Source organism: Agelaius phoeniceus, chromosome 10, assembly GCF_051311805.1.
Source record: "Agelaius phoeniceus isolate bAgePho1 chromosome 10, bAgePho1.hap1, whole genome shotgun sequence".
NCBI lineage: Eukaryota > Metazoa > Chordata > Aves > Passeriformes > Icteridae > Agelaius > Agelaius phoeniceus.
The window spans coordinates 6,087,823-6,108,192 of NC_135274.1; the positions used below are offsets into that span (position 1 = coordinate 6,087,823).

General features: G+C 49.6%; 1 protein-coding gene across 1 annotated transcript; it reads left to right on the top strand.

Moving 5' to 3' along the window:
- Positions 1-400: 400 nt before the first annotated feature.
- On the top strand, positions 401-20,115 carry ATG4B (autophagy related 4B cysteine peptidase). The gene is made up of 13 exons (XM_054639214.2): positions 401-558; positions 5,679-5,777; positions 6,215-6,286; positions 8,259-8,357; positions 8,790-8,891; positions 9,269-9,341; positions 9,643-9,722; positions 12,858-13,054; positions 13,996-14,074; positions 14,734-14,879; positions 15,926-15,982; positions 16,450-16,543; positions 18,369-20,115. Exons 1-13 carry the CDS (start codon positions 549-551, stop codon positions 18,440-18,442), a joined length of 1,182 nt encoding a protein of 393 aa, XP_054495189.1. The 5' UTR covers positions 401-548; the 3' UTR covers positions 18,443-20,115.
- The last annotated feature ends 255 nt before the right edge of the window (positions 20,116-20,370 follow it).

Genomic DNA, 20,370 nt, shown 5'->3' on the forward strand with positions numbered 1-20,370 from the left:
GATTCGCTCCCAGCGTCTCTCGCTTGCCTCGTCGGCGCAGCTGGGCGTCCGCCTCCCGACGAGCCGCTCGGTCCGTGGCAGCCGAGCCCTGAAAGGCGTCTCCGAGTGGGGCGGGCATGGTGGAGGGGGTTGCTCTCACGGGGAACGGAGGGGCGGGGCTGGACCGGCTCCGTACAACACCATGGCGGCGCCCGTTTATCACATCATTCCTAGGTGTACGTGTCACAGGACCCGCCCGTCGGCGTTCTGCGCAAGGAGCGGAGCGGTCACACTCCGCGCCGCCCTCTATCCCCAATCTCAGCCCCACTGCCGGCCCGCTGCCGCCCCGCGCTACGCTTCGCCTCTCCGTACGGCAACATGGCAGCTCCCTGCCCGCAGGTAGCGGCGCGTGGCGCCGCGCTGTGACGAAATCACCGGCAGCCAATTGGCGCGGGGGCCGGCGGCGAGCGGCGCTCCTATTGGCCAGGAGCGGCGCGTCGCGCCAGCAGCCGCGCAGGGCCGCGCCGGGCGTGAGAGTCGGTGGCGGCCGCAGCCTCGGTGGGGCCGCCATGGACGCAGGTGGGTCTCGGGTGGGCCCTGCCCGTGGCGCGGCGGCCGCGCTTCCCCTCGGGGCTCCCCGGCTCGGCCCAGCCTAGCCTGGCTGCCGCTCGAGGCCCGCGGCTCCGCGGCGCGGCCTCCCCGGCGGGCAGCGGGGAAGGCGCCGCTTTCCGCCCTGGGCACGGCCCTGGGAGCCGCGGCCCTCCGGGACCGGGGCGCTCCCCGGTGGGGCGAAGGGGAAGGTGGCGGCTGCGGGGCCGCCGGGCGGCGAGTTCCCCTGCCCTCCCCAGCCCCGCTGCTGCCGTCGTTCCTCGAAAGCTCGGAGCCCTGCCGGGTCGGGTCTGCCCGGGGGGAACCGGAGTGGGGAGCGGGGACAGGGCTGGTGTCGCTGTGTCCCGCTCCCCATGAGGACTCGAGGAGCGGGGAGGCAGCGTGGGGGTAAGAGGGTGCCTTTAGAGGGGTGAGAAGGTGTCCCCGGGGGGTAAAAAGGCGACTCAGCCGCTCATCACCCTCACAGAGGGCTCTAGCACAGCTGCTCGTGGTAGAGATTTTGGTTTCGTGCGGGGTAAAGTAAAAATAAGTGTTTGCACTTGTGTTGGGACCCGCTTCCCTCCAGCCTTAGCGTAGTAGCGGCTCCCACCCCCTCGGCAGACAGAAGTGTTGTTCCACAACAACAAACGCTTCCCTGGGCTCCTCCTCCGCACGGTGTGCCGGGATCCCTGTCCCCTGTCCCTCCGCAGGGCTCTCCTGGCTTGGTTCGGCCTTTGTGCCGCTGTTGGTGTCACTGTGGGCCGGCTGAGAGCGTCCCCGGCTCGTGTCACACCTGAACCTGCGCCCCCAGTCCGGGAGATGTGTCTGCTTTCCCTTGGGGCGAGGGCAAAGGAAAACTGGGCTGTGGTGGATGGTGGGGCTGGGTCTCCTCCCTGAGAGGAGGAGGAGGAGGAGGAGAATCTCTGGGCTCAAGCCCCTCTGTGTCCAGCCCTGATCCTGAGATGGTCAGGGAGCTGACAGCAAAATTTGGAACTATTTGCTCCAGGCCTTCAAGAAAGCACCATCCTTCAGTAGCCTGACTTTCCTCACTGTCTGTCTCTTTGTTAGTGCTTGGATAATCAGGATTTGTCTTGTTTGAAAGAGCTTGGGGGAAAGAAAAGATTTAGTCTTTTTTCTGCAAAGGGCAGAAGGAAGGGTTTGAGCTGTTTGGTGTTTTCCAGCAATGTGTTTTACTAAAGTGGTAAATTTACCTTCTCTTTTTGACTATCTTTAAAATGTTCTGCATCCAGTTGTATTCTTCCTGTGCCTTGGGTGAGGTACCTGTATCAGCTAAAGGAGAGATCATCCACCTCATTTCTGCCCCTTTTGGGGTGGCCTTAGTTGGATACTAAGGGATTTGGGAAGGCATGAGAGCCTTTTCAGAGAAAGGAGAAGCTCCAGGAGCAGTTTGGGAAGGGAGGTATGGCAAAGCCTGGCTTTCCTTCAGTGCCAGGCTCCAAAACTCAGCTTCTGCATTTTGTGTGAGGAGTTCTTCAGCATCTGACTGACCGTGGTAGCTGGTGCTGTGAAAATCACCTCCTGTGTTTCTGTTTGAGTCACCCAAGCCTGCACTTGTTGTTACTTGTTTCCCAGAGTTGATGGTGAAGCAAATGGCTTTGGCTGTGTTCCCTCAGGGGCTGTCACAGGCCTGGCCTCCAGCACGTTTGCAAACTGACAGCAGCACCCAGGAGCTGCTCCCAGCGCCCAGCTGTGCCTCTGGGTGTGTTTGATACAAGTTGGGACAATGTTTTTATCTCCAGTGTTTCATTGTGCTGATTAAGGCTATGAGAAAGGAGGGGAAATGGGAAATGTCACTTTCTACCCTAATTCTGTGTGTTTAGAGATGATGGAGCACGTCTCCTGTGAGGAAAGGCTGGGACAGCTGGGGGTGCTCACCTGGAGAGGAGAAGGCTCTGGGGAGACCTCAGGGCCCTTTCCAGTGCCTAAAGGGGCTCCAGGAGAGCTGGAGAGGGACTGGGGACCAGGGATGGAGTGACAGGACACAGGGAATGGCTCCCACTGCCAGAGGGCAGGGATGGATGGGATCTTGGGAAGGAATTGTTCCCTGGGAGGGTGCTGAGGCCCTGGCACAATTGCCCAGAGAAGCTGTGGCTGCCTCATCCTTGGAATTGTTCCAGGCCAGGCTGGACAGGGCTTGGAGCAACCTGGTCTATTGGAAGGTGTCCCTGTCCATGGCAGGGGGTGGAATGAGATGAGCCTTAAGGTTCCTTCCAGGCCAAACCATTCTGGGATTCTGCTGTGGCATGGACAAAGCTTTGCCTTTCCTGCTGAGGCTTTCTGGGGTGAGGTGTTCTGCAGATCCCACGGGGCAGCAATCCAGGCAGCCTCCCCTCAGTCCCAGTGTGTGCAAGGCTCCTGGAAAGCAAGGCTGCCTTTCTCAGGGTGAGCTGTGCAGGGCTCACACTCTGCTTTTTTACTCTAAAAACCTTGTGAAGTTGAGCTGCTGTGTTTGATGTGCAGAGACTGCACATCCTTCTCTGCAGAAACTGCTGCTCCACTGTCCTGGATGCTCAGAGGTCGGTAATTAAAATAGACTGAGGGCTTTCTGAAGGTGAAGTTTTGGAGCACTGCCTGAGAAATATGCTGATCTCACCCAGCTTCTGCAGCTCTGAGAGGAGCAGCTTCAAACAGGATTTCTGCTTGGTGAATTTCCAGATGGATTTCTCTTCTTCATCTCTGGCTGTAAGAAGGAGAGAAAGGCTCCTGTGCAGTCTGTGATGTTCTTTGTGCCGTGCCTGAATTGTTTGGGTCCCACTGGCTGGAATTTAACCTATCTGGGCAAATAGCACCATGGATGGACTTTGGAAAAGTGCTGGAACATATGAAGGTGGAGGCTTGTAAAGGAAGCACTCAGTGACCTCAGGCCTTGTGGGGAGTTTTCTGCTCTCATTAGAATGTCCTTGATACTCACTGGGAGCAACCTCTTGAATTTTCTTCCCTGTGGTGGGAAAACCTGAACTCCTGCATTTAGTAGTTGTGCCTTTTCAACTGTTTTCTCCCCAAATGCCAACACAAATGTCTGACCACCTCTTTGGATGCACAGCTGGACACACAGAGCCTTGTACAGAGCCAGATGTTGGGCATCCAGCTGAAGGGCTGCAAGGCTGGGACTCTCCTCCCCAATGTGCTGTGTCATGACACATGTGCTGCATTCCCTGCACACGTGGCTGGTCCCCCTCTATCTGCTGCCCCCTTCCTCTCTGAGCTTTGGTGGGAGGGGAAAGGCTCCAGCAGCTCCTTTCCAGCTGCTGATCCTTGCTGTGAAGTGTCCAGTTGCAAATCCTGTCCTTACTAAGGACCTGGTGCCCTGCAAACTGTGCAGCTGCAGAGGTTGTGATATTTGAGCAGGTCAGGGAATGTTGCTGGGAAGGAGAAGGAGGGATTGTGGATAGCTTGATGTTCCTGTTGTAGCATCCTTGTTTCACTCATTTTCCTTAGGCTATTTGAGACTCCTGACAGAGAGTTGGATACATGACAAACCACAGAATATTCCTTGTAGCTTCCAAACCTTCCTGAGAACTTCACTTTTTCTGTTAAGATCATGCCAGTTACCTTTTCAAATCTGGACATTTGCAAGTTTGGGTGGTAGCTGGGAAAGAAATCCTTCCTTTCCCTGCGGAAGTTTGTTAGAGGAGCAGACTGCAGCAGTGATTTGTTGGCACATTTCTGTGCAAGCAGAATTGTTTTGTTCAGCTTGCTGAGGAGTCACATCATGGGGTGGCAATGGGACCATGTGGCCTGTGCAATCCTAAAGGTGCCTAAAATTAGTCTTAAAGACTAATTCACACAAAGAATGTGCTTTAAGTCTTGTGGGCTGGAATTAAGGCAGAGCGATTCAAAATTTGATTTAGGAGCCTGTTGTCATTTCTGTTGCTGGGGTTCCTGCTTGTTGGTCTTAGTGATGGTGTCTGCTCAAGTGTTTTCTTGGACATTTGGAATTGGAATTCCAGGTCAGGGAGCCCTCATTAGAAGGCTGAGCTACTTCAGGAGGCCAAAGTGTCTTCTGTAGCAGCAGGTTGCTCTGAAGAAGCCAAAAGTGTGTGTCCCATGGAGAGGGGTGGCTGTGCAGAGAACTGGGCTGACAGGAGCTTGTGGCCATGAACTCCTTTGTCCTGCTTTAAACTCACATCACATTACCACAGATTTTATTGCCTTTGCTGTGAGAGATATTTTCAGTCACTACTTTTACAGTTACAGAACAGTGTGCCTTAGCTCTGCTTTAAATGTTAGAGGTACTTTGTTACAGAATTGTCACCTTAAAAATCATGTGGGTCTTTTCCAGAATTCCCAGACTACTTTAAAGTCTGTGTTCCAAACACAGATCTAGTGGAGCACAGCTCATCCAGCTCCTCTGGTTTTTCCTCCCTGTTGTCTGTACCCTGTGCACAGCAGCTGAATCCTGATCCAAGGGCAACCTGGGCTGCTGGGTTGTTCTGTCATGGTCCTGGAAGGGGATGGATTTTTAGGCACTGATGGATGCCATGCTGTGAAGGGAGTCAGTAAAAGAGACAAAAGTTGTGCCTGTCACCTTTGCATGAGCACATCTTCACAGCTTGTGTTCCTCACTTGGTGGGGTGACAGCTGTAAAGGCTTCTGCTGGGTTTTGTGCTTCTTGAGAAGGGACTGAGCAAGGTTTAGTTCCCACCTTAAGGTGATCTGTGTTTTGCATGTTCTTCCCTCAAAATTTGTGTTCTCTGCAAGAGGATTTGAACCACTTTGCTGGATGGAAAAGAGGCCCTCAACATCAATGCTGTAGCTGATGCTGTGCATGATGGTGCCTGTTCTGGGAAATGGTGTAGCTGCCAGGTGAAGCTTTACATGTTTTCTGCCCCAGGCAGAACCTGGAGCTGGCTTAACCTGGGAATCTTGCTGCTCTTCTGCCTGTGGAGCAGCCAGGAGCAGGCCAGGGCTGGGTCTGTGCCTCCCAGAGCTGAGTGCAGAGCGCTGGGACCATTTCCTGCCAGCCCAGGGCCTTTGGGGGTGGCTGGGACTCACTGGGCCACAGCAGCTCTGATTCTGCAGCTTTGTCTGGCTTTAAAAACAAAAGGAAAAGCTATCAAAGGACTGTGATTTCTCCTTTCTCTTTCCAGCTACGCTTACCTACGACACCCTCAGGTTTGAGTATGAAGACTTCCCTGAGACCAAAGAACCTGTTTGGATCCTTGGCAGGAAATACAGTGTTTTTACAGGTATTTTCTGTGCACAGTGCAATGTTTTAAGGCTCCACAGGACTTTGTTAGTGTTGCACTTGGGTTTTAGCTGCCATGCTTCTGTCTGGCTGGCCATTTCTGTGAGCTCAGGAATATTTTTGTGCAGGAAGTTACCACATGGGAGTTGTTGGGACATGTCATGAGGGCAGCATGGTGGAGGCAGGGGACAGGAGGATGGTTTGCTGCTTCATAATTTGCCTCTGGCTATAGTATCTTTGGGTTGATTGCAGCTGTTTTAGGGGGGAAAGGAAGTACTTTGTGCACAGCAGTACTGCCCTGTTCCTCAGGCAGCCTCTGCCTCTCTGGGCCTGCAGACTGTGAGGAGCAGAATTCCTAGGGAAGGTGGGTGGGAGGTGGATTTGGCAGTGTTGGTGCCCCCCTCATGTGTGTGCCTTTCCATGCTGAACACTTTGCAGAGAAGGAAGAGATCCTGCTGGATGTGACCTCTAGGCTTTGGTTCACCTACAGAAAGAACTTTCCTGCTATTGGTATGTACTCTGGGGGAGTCTAAAGGAAATGATTGTAATCTAGATATCCCTAATAAAACAGTCCCCACAAACATGGCATCATTTCCATTCATGAGAGTGGGAAATGTGCTTCATCTAATTGATTAGACAGACTTTTTGTTTATCTGATAATGAGAATTCCTCATCCCCTTGGGTAGGAGGGATAGAAGTGGTTTTTAAAGGGACATAAGGAGAAGTTTGGGAAGTCTGCTCTTTTTTTAGGCAACATGGGAGTATTTTTGTACTTCATCACATCCTACATCACATCCTAGTGTGAAATATTGCTGAATGATGGTCTTGGGCTTGAAGTGGATTAAAATGATGAAGCCTAGAGAATGCTACAGAAACTGCTGCCTTTGTGCATCTGCTTCAGGCTCTACGTGGGGGTTTTGTTTGTCTAGGGGGAGTTATGTGCCTGCAGTGTCTGTTACACACAGGAGCTGTAGTGACAGGGGAGTATTTCCCAATGAGCTCAAAGGAGGATGTCTGGGTTCCTTAAGATACTCTGCATGGCCTCTTCTGGGGTTGGTGTTTGGTGCAAGGTGTATCAGAGGAGATCTAAGAGCAGGTAAAGAGGACTCCATGTGCCCCTTCTGTCACTGTCATGCCCAGCAGTCAGTGGGAAAGGAACATGGCTCATCATTGGAAATGAGACTTCTTCCTAACTGGTCCTTCTGGCTTGTGCTATTCTTTCCCTGATGGGAAGCTCTCTGCCTCACAAGCTCTGAGACATCTTTGATGCAGTTTAATCCCTTTAAATTCATGTTTGTGCACCATAGTTAAACATATGTTTGAGAACAAAGGGTTAGCACATGTTTAACTGGCTCACAGACACAGTTTTGGTTTCCTTGTGAGTCATTAAAGGGCTGTGGGGTGAAGACAGACCCCATTTTCTGAGTCATTTCCCATTTACACCATAGATATGATCTGCAAGTCATATACAGTAAACCTTTTCCAGTATTTTTTCTCCCAGTCACCCCTGTTACTGTTCATCCCTTCCCTCTGTGCTAGCCCACTTAATTATTGTAAGGCTTAGGGAACTAATTAGTCTAATGCTAATTTTGTAAAGCATTATCACTTTTGGAATTTGTACATGTTATGAATTACTGGTGAAATTATAGAAGACAACTGGTGACCATTGAGAAGCTGATTAAATAGTCCTCCAGGTGCTTTTCCTCCCTGATTAGGACCAAAAGAAGAAAGCAGCATTACAAAGACTTGCAGAAGCTGTGCCCAGGCACAGATTACCTGCTGTGATCACACTGAACATTTGATCTCTGTTATTTGGACTAACAGCCAGAGCTGGAGTGGAGGAGCAGCAGTTTCCTTTGGAAGGTCTGTCAGGGAAATGCTTTCAGCCTTGTGTCCTTTGTCTTAGACTTTCTAGCACAAGCTGATATCCAGCTTTCTCCAACAATATGTAGGATGTGTCTTTTTTCACTGCTTGGGTAGGTTTTTTTTGGCTGATGCCTTTATTTTTTTGGCCTGACTGCATTGTTCACTTCAGAATGTTATTTGTAGCCACTTTTGATGTGGGAATTCCCTGGGACTGGTTTGTTCTGCAGGGTGAGTTGCCTTCTCAAGATGAGGATTACAAGAGTCATCTTTAACAAACACCTTCATGTACGAATGTCACAATTGGGCTGAGAGTCTGCAGCCAGGCTCAAGGGCTGTTGTTCTCCTGAGAAATTCAGCTCTCCCTTGGGCTGTTTAGATTTCCCTTGGAATTTTTTTCCCCTTTCAGATAGTGTTAGTGGAATTTATTTATTTGTTTTTAAAGGACACCACTAAGTTACTCATCAGTAACCACATTTTTGGTTCTCAGCCTTGGCTGTGTGAGCTAAGCTAATCCTCATTCCCTCATTTCTTGGTGAGCCTGCTGCCCATTCATTCTCCTCCCTCTTGGCTCTGTCTCACCACTCACCCCCTGTTTATTTTCTGTCCTTGTTTCCAGGAGGAACGGGTCCCACCTCTGACACGGGCTGGGGCTGCATGCTGCGCTGTGGCCAGATGATCTTTGCTCAGGCCTTGGTCTGCAGGCATTTGGGAAGAGGTAAAGCAGTGCACAGCCCACACTGACTTCCAGGGCCATGTGCTCCCAGGAGTGCAGCACTTGGAAGAACAGGGATAACAAGGACACAGCTGGGAACTGCTGAGGGTTCTGTAACTTTTTTTCTTCACTCTTCTCAAGTTCAGGGCTGTTGAGAGAACAGTCTACTTGGAACTCTCTGGGGATATTTGTATTTTCTGATTTTATGTTTGTTTATTTGCTTTTCTATGGGTGATGGTATCTTACCCCAGCTGTAAGAATGTTTTCTGTTATTTTAAAATTAGCCCTTCACTGTTGGGAATGCCTCAGATGTTTAGTAATAATAGGATGACATGAAAATTGAGTTGGTCAATACACAGGAAGAGAATTGCAGCTTGCAGCCTCTGGTTGCTAATAAGTACCATGTTTATTTCATATATCCCTTGTCTGTCCTAGACTGGAGGTGGATAAAAGGGAAGAGGCAGATGGATAATTACTTCAACGTTCTTAATGCCTTCATTGACAAAAAAGACAGCTACTACTCCATTCACCAGATAGGTAAGAAGAAAGAAATGCTCAGATGTAGCAAATGGGCTAAGGAAGGCTCTCACCTTGATACAAACTTCCCTGAAAAATCAGAGAAGCAGCCTGTGCCAGTGTTTCCAGAACTCAGGTCATAGGGGTGGTCTAGTGATCAAAGCTCCTTCTGATGCAACACTGCCCTTTGAACTTCTGTGCTGCTGCATTTTAGAGAAAGGATTTGCTCTGCAGTCCTTCAGGATGTCCTTCTCACCCCCATGAAATACTAAATACTGCTGATTCAATACAGTTTCCAAGTGAGAACTCTTCCCTATTAAATACAAGGCTGATTAGGAAGGGATGCAGTGTGGATGAAGTTATTGACTCTGTTGTTTTGGTTTTTTGTTGTGCTGCAGCCCAGATGGGAGTCGGGGAGGGAAAATCCATAGGCCAGTGGTACGGCCCGAACACGGTGGCACAGGTGCTCAAGTAAGTGCTGCCCTTTCCTTTTCTCTGGCAGATCAGGGGCTGTTGGTGTTTGGCACCTTCTGCCTTTAATAACACCCTCCCTCTTCTCACATTCTCCCCTCATGTTGGTAGATGAGCAGGCAGCTCCCTGGAATAGGCTGGAATTGCCTAACAGCAGTTTTCCCATCTCAAAGCACATTTCACAGCATAACTGGTAACACCAGTCTCTCCTAATCCAGTTTCTCCTCTCTGATACACCACCATCTCTGCCTTGCAGTTGTATTAATCCTTCATTACTTACTTGTTTTTAACTTTCCTCTAGAAAACTTGCAACTTTTGATACCTGGAGTTCCCTGGCAGTACACATAGCCATGGACAACACAGTGGTGATGGAAGAAATCCGTAAGTGTCACCTGGAGCTGGGATGTGGTTGGTATATCCTGGGCAGCAAGAGCCAGAAAAAAGCTGGAGAGCACAAGCATGAAGTACATGTTCTGTCTTGGAGAAATTGTTCTCTGTGAGGGTGGTGAGGCCCTGGCAAAGTTGCCCAGAGAAGCTGTGGCTACCTCATCCCTGGAAGTGTCCAAGGCCAGGTTGGATGGGGCTTAGACTTCCCTGGGATAGTGGAAGGTGCCTGGATGAGCTTTAAGGTCCCTTCCAACACTCATGATCTCTGAAAGCTGTGTCCAGGTGTGCTAAAACAAGGTGAGAATTGCTGTTCCAGGGCAAGGAAGGGCCTTGCTTGACTTTCATTTCATCTGCTGATGCCTCTGGATCTGGAGAGGAGGTTTGCTGACCTTCAGACAGCTTATGGGAGCTGCTTGGTAGGCAGTGTCAGCCTTGTTTATGGCCACAGGGAGCAAGCAGTAAATGGCTGTCACATAACTGGTAGGGAGGGTTCTGCTGTTGGACAGAGTGAGAAAGCCAGAACAGATCTGAAGATGAAAAGGGCCAAAATTGGCAGGGGGAGAGGATAAGAAAGGAATCCACCACTCTCATTATTTTATGGAATATTCACTGATGGTTTCCTCTTTTTTCCTTCTTTGTTTTTTGAGGCATCCTGCCCCCAGGCTGGCTCTGGAGGCTGAGCAGCTCTTCTTGCCCATCGTGAGCCTGCCTGCTCTGGCTGCAGCACTGCAGTAACCAAAGCTACAAAGCTGAGCTCCTGCACTAGTGGTTGCTGCAGCCCTGCATGGTCCTGGCCTCAGCAGCCTTCCCATGGCTGGCTTCAGGCTAATTCCTGAGGCAATGAGCTCACCCAGCACAAACCTAGCAGTGTTTCTGCCAGGGCAGTGCTCTCAAACAGCTGGGGTAGGGTTTTACAGGTGAGATGGTGGCAGGCACCATTTAGGCTGGCTTGGCTGCCACAGGCCAGGATCAATAACCAGGCAGTTTTTGCCTGGAGTGCAGGACAGTCCCTTTGTAAAGTCACATCTCTTGTCAGGTAGGCTCAGTTGGGCCTGACAGAGAAGTGTGTGCCTAACCTTAGCTGAAGGCATGTGCTGATGCCCTTGGCTTAAATAAAGGCCAGTTTTAAAACAGAAATTGGATTTTATTTCATCTTCAGCCTGCAGATACCACTACTAGAGCATGCTGGCTACAAGGCTCAGGTGTGCTGCAGGCTCTGTCTGTGTGGCACTGGCTGTTCAGCATTGATGCTGCTTCAAGTGACATGTTCATACAGCTTGTCATGGGCAGGGGTGTGTGTGCTTGTTTTCCTCAAATGTGGATCATAATCTACCTGGTCAGGGACTGAAAGTCACTGTGAGAGTGGGTCTGATGTGTTACATGTCTATAGGTTTGTGTTTGATACCTTGTGCCCCAAACATTGTGGATAAAAGTAATGTTGTTTCATACATCTGTTAATTCTGTCACTGATAGGGTTCAGCCAGAGGTTCAGAGGAAATGCCTTTTGTTACAGCAGTGAAGGAACATAAATCTTTATCCATGAGAAAGGGCATCTCAGCTAGACCTGAGATGGAGGAGAATCACAAAGGTGGTGAAAATCCAAGGCAGTTGAAGCCAGTACCTGCCAGCAGGAGAGGTGTCATGTCAGATCTGTTGGAATATGTTTGCAGTAAATGCTTTGGATCCAGCTGGGAAGCTTTAGGTAGGTTCTGCTCTGCTGGGGCACCACAGAACTGCAAAGCCTGCCAGATAGCAGGGGGAATTTAGCCTGTGCCAAGCTCTCTGCTGCTTAAATTGCAGGTAAATATGTTCATCCACAGTGCAGGATTGCCTGATGAGGAGACCTGCAGTGACACCCCATTCAGCAACAGCCCTGGCTTGGCAGCTGATTTCACATCATCTGGACAGGCAGGCTACTGCAACAAAAAACCTGATTTAGGAGGAGAAATGGCTACAAATAATGGTTTTGAGTTTCCTCAGAACCTCTGGTAACCATGTCTGTGCATCAGATACACCTTTTCCCTTCCTGAGGAACTGCAAACATCTGTGCAGGTTGTCTCTCCTCCTGAGGCTTTAGATCAAAGTCCTATTTCTTCTAATTTCGGGTGGAATATTGTCCTCATTCAGCTGGGTTTGAAGCTGTCAGAAGTGAACAAATGCCCAGCTGAAATGGCAAATGGCTGGTGATTAAGGTGTTTACATCACATCCTACCTGCTAGAGTGTCCTGGCATTCAGTTTAAACTGGGAATAAATTAAATGAGCCTCTGGCATTCTGTCCAACTGCCTTGGCTTCATGATTCTTTAATCATGCTGTGGGTTTCTTTGGGGTTTGGGTTGGGTTTGTTTGGTTTTTTTTTCCACACACCCAGCAAGTAATTAAATTGGCCAGTGAGACAGGTAGGCTTGGAGTTGTTTCTGGACCAGAATTTACATAATCTGGGTGCATTACAGCCAGGCTGTGTGTCTGTCAAGCCTTTAGGATGAGAATGCAGAGTGCTTATGTCATGTGTATGCCCTGAGGAGTTCTGCTGCCCCATATCTTAGAGGCAGAGCTCATGCTGAAAATGCAGAGTTTAATGACCATACTGCTTTAGGTCTGTAAAGTAGCTTGTAAATGATCTCCAAGAAAATTTATGAAGCTTTTTGTGACCTTTAGGGAAGTTATAACTACTCTAGACAGATACCATGTTTGTGTCTTGCTGCAGCACTTAATAACAGGTGAATATTTCCTGTGTTAACTCATAATGCTGTTCATTCATGAACTCCTCTGGAGTTGAACACTCCAGAACTTTCTTCTTTCTGCCTACAAGCTTTGTGAATTCAGGACAGTTGTCTGACCAGCTAATCAACCCCTGCAGCTTTGCTGGCACAGGTGGTTGCTCAGAAGAATTTGCATTCTGGAACAATTTGCATTTTCACTGCCCAGCAGTTGGTAGCTGTGAGTACAAGCTGCTGTGGCTTGGTGTGAGCTCAGCACACATCACACAGCCCCAGCACTCAACCCCTTCAAGCTCTTCTTTGGTTTAAATGCTGTAGGCTTCTGGTCAAGAGCAGCTGTTGATCAGAGGAATGGCTGAAGGCCTGGGAACAGAGTCCTGATGCTTTGTGCTGCTGTTCCCTTCCCATAGGGAGGCTGTGCCAGTCCAATGTGCCATGTGCTGGAGCTGCAGCATGCCCTGCCCTGGACTCAGATGTGCTCTACAATGGGTGCCCAGAGGACCTGGGGCTCAGAGGGAGGCTCCCCCTGTGGAAACCACTGGTGCTGCTGATACCTCTCCGCCTCGGGCTCACAGAGATCAATGAAGCCTACATTGAAACACTAAAGGTAGGGAATTTGGAGCTCAATTCCTGCTGGGGGCATGCTAAAGGATCCTGTTGTGAATTAAGTAATTGCTCAGAAGTTATTGCAAAAGAAAAATGTGTTTAGAGACAGTCCTTGTCAGAGGTCAGGATATAGGTTCTTGCAAGCTGTAGTCAGGAAAATGGGGGGGAGTTGAGGGGTTGGGCCTTTCCTGGTTGGGTTGGGTTTTTTTTCTTTCAATAACCTTACTTCACAGCTTAGATCTCAGCCTCTCTTTGTGTGCAGATGGTCCCAACCTGCTGAAGCCTTTGTTCAGCACAGCTATACCTGCTTGGTGGTAGCCTGAGTGCTAATTAATACAGTGTTGCACACTCCCCTTGGCTCAGATGCTGAAGTTTGTGCTGCAGACTGAGGCTAAGAGCTGTCGGGTGGTTGCAGGTTGGAGTATTGAGAAGCTGCAGAATTTAGGGTGTACACAAGACAGGGAGCACAATGCTAGCAAGCTCTGAGCTAGGGTAAGAGACCTCCAGATTCAGATCTGTGGGAGGTTACTTCCCTTAACTCAGTAGATCATGCTTGGCTGCTCCAGGTGGATAAGGAACTTACTTAAACTGTTTCCTGAATTCCCTCCTGAGAGGACTGTTGCAACCTGATGACAGCTTCAGGGATCTTGCTACTGATTGCAGCAGGGCCAAGTCCTAGAGCAGTGCAGCTTCTTTCATTTGGGCCACCTGTCTACTCCTGTCAGCAGTTTAAAGTATTTTTGAGCTGCTTCCATGTTCCTAGAAAGCCCTGTGTTGCAGCCTGATGGAGATTTTCTCCAGAAATGGCTGGTTTTGCTGCTAGAGTTGCTGATTTTCCATATCCCTGTCCATCTTTCCCACTGCATTTTTGGATGTTTGCCTTTGTTGCCACCTGCTGTTTCACTGTCTGTCAGCTGTGTGTTTTCTGTGTTGCTTTTCCAGCACTGCTTCATGATGCCCCAGTCCCTGGGAGTGATTGGAGGGAAGCCAAACAGTGCTCACTACTTCATTGGCTATGTAGGTGAGTGCCCAGAGGACTGCAAAGACTGTCCAAAGAATCTCCCCCTGGCTAAAAAATGCTTGTGGGGTGGCACAGCTCTCCTGCTTAGCCTGTGGTGCATGCTGCAGGGTTCTCCTTTCCTGCTGGAAGTGTGGAAAGCTGCTGTGGGCTGAGTGATGTAGATTTGAACAGTGGCCATAAACTTAGATTTGAACAGTGGCATAACATGAAATCTGGTCTGTGGAGTGCATAGAGCCTGCTTCCTGCATTCAGAGCTGACCTCCCTCTGCAGCTTGGCTGGATTTAACTGTTCTTTAGGTGTTCCTCAAACCCTACAAACTCCTGTTACTCTCCTCCTTCCCTCTGGTTTCCTTTCTGCCAGAGATCTTAGGTTATTTGTGCTTTAGATTTCTGGGGTCTATTTGAGCTCACCCAGGAAGGGATGAGCAGGAACAATACCCCAAACAGTTCCAGTGTCTCAGTGGAGTGGCCACTGTGGTTGTGCTGACAGCTGTGCCTGGCTGAGAAGCATTTGGGGAAGTGGCTGAAAGGTGTCGCTGGCATGTGAATTCCTCTGTGTGGTTATGAGAGCTGGCTCTGCCATTGCTCTTCCTCCTCCTCATATCTCAGCTCTCCACAACCTGTGTCCTGCTGTTGATGTGTCCTTGCCTTGTGGGCAGGTGAGGAGCTCATTTACCTGGACCCCCACACCACGCAGCCGGCGGTGGAGCCCGGTGACAGCGGCTGCCTCCCCGACGAGAGCTTCCACTGCCAGCACCCCCCGTGCAGGATGAGCATCGCCGAGCTCGACCCCTCCATCGCCGTGGTGGGTCCTGCTCCTCCTGCTCCCCAGGGCTGGGCATGGCCTGGGCACTCTGTGCTGCTGGGCTCTGGGTTTTGGGGACACTGGTAAAGCAGCTCCTCACAGAGAGTGGCTTGTGTCAGGGAAGTTCCCCTGTGGTCACCAGTCGTTGTGGTGTTGGTGTGAGGGTCCCCAGGATGAGGTGAGAGATGAGAATTGACTCCAAGTTCTCAGAAGGCTGATTTATTATTTAAGACATTATTTAAGATATTCTATTATTTAAGATATTCTATTATTTAAGATATTCTATTATTTAAGATATTCTATTATATTAAAAGAAAATTATATACTAAAACTATACTAAAGAAACAGAAAGGAGACATCAGAAGGCTAGACAAGAATGATAATAAAAACCTGTGACAGACTCAGAGAGTCCGACACAGCTGGACTGGGATTGGTTATTAAGTTTAAAGAATTCACATGGAACCAATCAAAGATGCACCTGTTGGTAAGCAACCTCCAAAGTACATTCCAAGCAATCAGATAATTATTGTTTACATTTCTTTTGTGAGGCTTCTCAGCTTCTCAGGAGAAAAATCCTGGTGAAGGGATTTTTCATAAAATTTGACAGTGACATCCCCCTTGCATGGCAGTTAAATACCATTCCTCATGGAGCCAGTGTCATTCTCTGGGTTTTAGTTTGGGCTTTGATTCCAGCCTTTTGATGGGCAGATCTGAATCCATTCCTGAAACCATCTGATGATGCACCATGGCTTGTTTTCTGTTGAACCTGAGATGCCTGCACTTTGTTTCCTTTGTTCCTCCTGGTTTTCCTTCTGCAGTAAAGAAAATATTGATGATTCCAGCACTTGGATAGCCTGGTCACATCAAGCCTTTGTGGAGTGTTAACAGGGCAGTGTGAGGCACATTTTTAAAGCAAGGCAGTCAGGAGTAGTAACTGCTCCCAGTCGTGATCATGGTACTCAGTGTTGGCACAGGGCCTTAAGTCTGAAATTATCAATCTAAAATATAGAAAGATAAAGTCTTTTTCTTCTTCTTTTTTTTTCCAGGGCTTTTTCTGCAACACAGAGGCAGACTTTAATGACTGGTGCCAGCAAATCAAAAAGGTTTGTGTTAATAGATCTGGTCAGGCATTGGAACAGGCTCCCCAGGGAAGTGGTGGAGTCCCCATCCCAGGAAGTGTTCAAAAGGCATGTGGATGTGGCACTTGGGGACATGGTTTAGTGGTGACATTGGCAGTGCTGGGGGAATGGTTGGACTCGAAGATCTTGGAGTTATTGTCCAGTTTCCCTCTCTCTCCCTCTCTCTGATTCTCTGTCCCTGGGAAAGGAATATCAGGTATTGTTTTGTTTCCAAACCACTGCATAGAGACCATGTAGCAGCAGCATGACCCCATTTTAAGCATATAATAATATTTTAAACTACCAAAAGGAGCATAGCTCTGAAACCCTGTTGATGATGTGATTCAAAAGCTTTAAAAACCATTTTCCCAGCTGGAGTGAAGTGCCAGGAGATGACTGTTACCCCAGCAGTGCAGAGCTGTGGTTCTCATGGCTGTGCTGTGTCCCCACAGCTGTCCCTGGTCAGAGGAGCGCTGCCCATGTTCGAGCTGGTGGAGCGCCAGCCCTCCCACTTCTCCAACCCCGACGTCCTGAATCTCACACCAGGTGAGGCCACCAGGAGGGACAGCTGAGGGTGGGCACCTCCCTCTGGCTGTCTGCAAATCATGTGGAATTACATGATGACTTCTGGTATGTTCCTGTTCCCACTGGAATTTAACCTGGAGTTCTTGGGTCGGTTGGTGTCGTTCTTCAGCTTTCAGCTAGAGGTTTGCAGATCCCACAGTGTCTCAGGATGGTTTTTAGAATAATCTGTGAATGGTGATGGTGACTGAGCAGAAGAACAAACAAGCTCACAGGCTGTCATGGCAGTGTGACCCTGTGGTTTCTGAGGGGATGCTTGGAGGAATCAAAAGTGTCCAGTGGAAAGGCTGAAAACCGAGTTTGTAGGTAATGAAAATGCTCCAAGACAGGGCTGGTCACACTTAGTTCCAGCATAAGGCACTCCCTCCTTCTTGGCATGTACCATTACCAGTGGGAAAAAGGACAAGTGCTGGGCCCTAACCTTGCCTGTCAGGCTCTGCTTATCACATTAATGACATGAGCAAACATTGCAGGAGATAAAGCCATTGGCTGCTTCTGCCAAGAGCAGTGAGTGTGTGGGCAAGCCTATCCTATCACCAGGCATGGGGAGGCCTCCTGGCAACCTGCACCCTGCATTTCTGCTCTCTCTCTCTCTTTCTCTCCCTTTCTCTGCCCTCCCTTAAAAGCTTTCATTATCACACTGTCCTTTGCTGTTAAGCATGCTCAATTCCCTTAAACTGTTAATTGATCTTTGCCTGTCTTAAATTGTCCCTAATGTCTTTCCTACTCTTAAAATTTTGTAATGGACTACTTGTCCTTCTCCCTCTTCCCTGGCTTGCAGAGCCTCTCCCATCTGCCAAGGCCATTCATTTCTGTTAGTCCTGTCTCTCACTAGAAGGAGTCATTGAACTTTGAGCCCCTTTCAGGGCCTAAAGGGGTTCCAAGAAAGCTGGAGAGGGCACAGTGACAGGATAAGTGGGAATGGCTTCCCACTGCCAGAGGTCAGGGTTAGATGGTATTGGGAAGGAATTCCTCCCTGTGAGGGAGGTGAGGCCCTGCCACAGGGTGCCCAGAGCAGCTGTGGCTGCCCCACCCCTAAAAGTGTCCAAGGCCAGGCTGGACAGGGCTTGGAGCAACCTGGGATAGTGGAAGGTGTCCTTGCCCCTGACAGGGGAGCAGGACTGGATGATCTTTAAGGTCCCCTCCGACCCAAAACATTCTGGGATTCTGTAACTTTCCAGCCTGAACTGATAAAGGTTTCTCCTTCCCCCTGTGCTAAAGTTGCTTTAAGTGTGAGCTCCTTCTTCACCATATAGTTGAAAGGATGGAGAGGTGGGATCAACATTACTTTTCCTCACAAAGTGAACTGTGCTAATTGCTTTTAGGAGAGTGCATGTTGTAATTACATTCCCTAACAGTTACACCAAAACCACTATAGTAGAAACTATTCCCTAACACATAGGGGTAGATGTATCTCTAACTGGGACAGAAATCTTCATGGGTGTTGGTCCAGACCTGGCAAGTTGTCCTGTTCTGATCCTCTTGAGGCAGAACAGTCTCCTGCTAATGCAGAGCTGGGGCACAGGAAGGTTGTACAAAACAGTGGCAGCAGAAATGTGTTTGGATCTGTGAAAGATGCCATGCTTCTGTGCTCCATGTAATTCTCTCTGGGGCATTTTCCATACCACTGACATGTTCTTACCCTCCTCAGAGCCCTGACTAGGGTTTGTCACTGAGTTTTAGAACTTGCAGGCACTTGGCACTCAACCTGTGATGCTCTCCAGCTGCTGGTCTCACTGACAGTCACAGCATCCCACTGAGGCAGCGCTTTCTGCTTCTTCTCTTCCAGACTCCTCTGATGCCGACAGATTGGAAAGGTTCTTTGACTCGGAAGATGAAGACTTTGAAATCCTGTCCCTTTGAAAACAAATAGGAAACTGACTCTGCAAATTTGTGTATGTGTGGGGAGAAGGGGGGAGGGAAGCTCCTTCGAGAGCCTGGGGCTACCGGTTTTCATAGGCGCTTGCTGCCATCCCTGCCTCCCGTCCATCCCGGCATTCCGTGCAGCCTCGGAGCGGTGTCTGCAGTGGGATGAAGAACCCAGAGGGTGTTCCAGCCTTACTGGCTGCAGTTGCAATTGCTCAGCAGCAAACAGCTGCTGGAAGTGGATGCAGTGGTGCTTAGGAGTTCAAAGCCTATCTGTTACATCAGCAGGTCAGCTGGGCCTTCCGGGGGAGGCACGGAAATCGTTAGAGCGCTGAATCCTCAATCCTCCCATGGGGACTCCCCTCTGAAGCTTAAGTAGAGCCCACCCGTCATTTAGCAGGAGAAAGGTCCAGTTAATGCCTTTAGCAGCTTCCCTTCTCACTGGCCAACCTGGACAGCAGCTCACAATGCCAGGGAACAGCAGCCATGTCCCACAGACAGCTGTGAAGCCTCCGGAGTGCAGATGCCTACGGTACAACTCCTGTTCATGCTCTGCAGGACACTCAGCACTACCTCTCCTGTCCACAAGCTATAGAAAGGGAATTGAGGGAACTTCTGAGTGACTGAGAATTCATTAAGTGAAGTGTGGAGCAGTGCTGTGCTGTTGGGGAGCATCTCAATCCCAGTTTAAATAACAGAAGGAATGGAAGAGTAGAAAATGTGTGTGTTGCTCAGTAAGTCAGTCCTTGTGCTTCTACAATGGAATAGTCTCTACTGCAAGTACCTTCAGGAAAGCTGCTTTGAACAGAAAACTGAATTCCACAGCCCTGGAAAAAAAGAGTCCAGAGCTGGGAGAGCTGAAACAAGGCAACAAAGATCTATCTGCCAGGCATGTGCTAGGCTTCTGCCTGTGCCACCAGTGTGCTGGCATAGTGACTAGGGAGTGATGTCCTGCCAAAAACCCAAGCTGTAAAACCTCTTGAGGTGCCCTGGGTGGGTTGGTCAGCACTTCCTGCAGCTCCTCCTCTCAGACATTCCCTTTCCAAAGCAGAAGAGGTGCCTGAAGGTTGAGTAAGTTTCTGAGCTGTGTTGCTGCCTTGCCTCTGCCAGCTCCCCTCGCTGTGGAGTGTGCCCAGAGGTGCTGTAGGAGCTAACCTGGAGAAACCCCTGTCAGGTGACCATCCCAAGAAGGGCAGAGTGCCTTGAGAAGGTCCAAATATACTGGAAATTTTAGCTCTGCCTGGGGCCCTTCTCCACAGAGAGAAGGGTAAACTGTGGAGGAGAGCTGTCTCCATGCACACTGCTAGGGAAGTGCTGCCATGGTTTCCTCAGTGTGTGCTGCACACTTCAACCCTGTTTACAAGGCTTGTGCATTCAGGTTTGGAACCTGTCAGATGATGGTGGTGTGCCCAAGGGTGGTGCCACCAGGCTAGAAATGACCTGTTTCCCCTGTGACTGACCTACTGATGCTCTAACTGTCCCTGTGATACCCGAAAGCAGAGGTTTGAACTGGGAACCACAATGCTTCTGTCACTAAATTATTATTTGCTGCTTTCTGCCTGCTTCTCCTCTTCTCTCTTGTAGTCAGGGGAAGAGGCAGCAGAGGAAGTGGGGCTGTGCTCCATTCATCTGCTTTCAATTTCTATCTGAATAAACAGATGTAAAATCTTTGCCTGTCCTGATGTCCTTGCACACGTTGAAGGCAGTGTGGGTAGTATGGAGTACACCAGGAGAGTCCAGTGTGTACAGAGCTCCAAGGGAGCTGGAGAAGGACTTTGGACAAGGGGGAATGGCTTCCCACTGCCAGAGGGCAGGCTTAGAGGGGATACTGGGAAGACATTTTTCACTCAGAGGGTGGTTAGGCCTGGCACAGGTTGCCCAGAGCAGCTGTGGTTGCCCCATCCCTGAAGTGTCCAAGGCCAGCT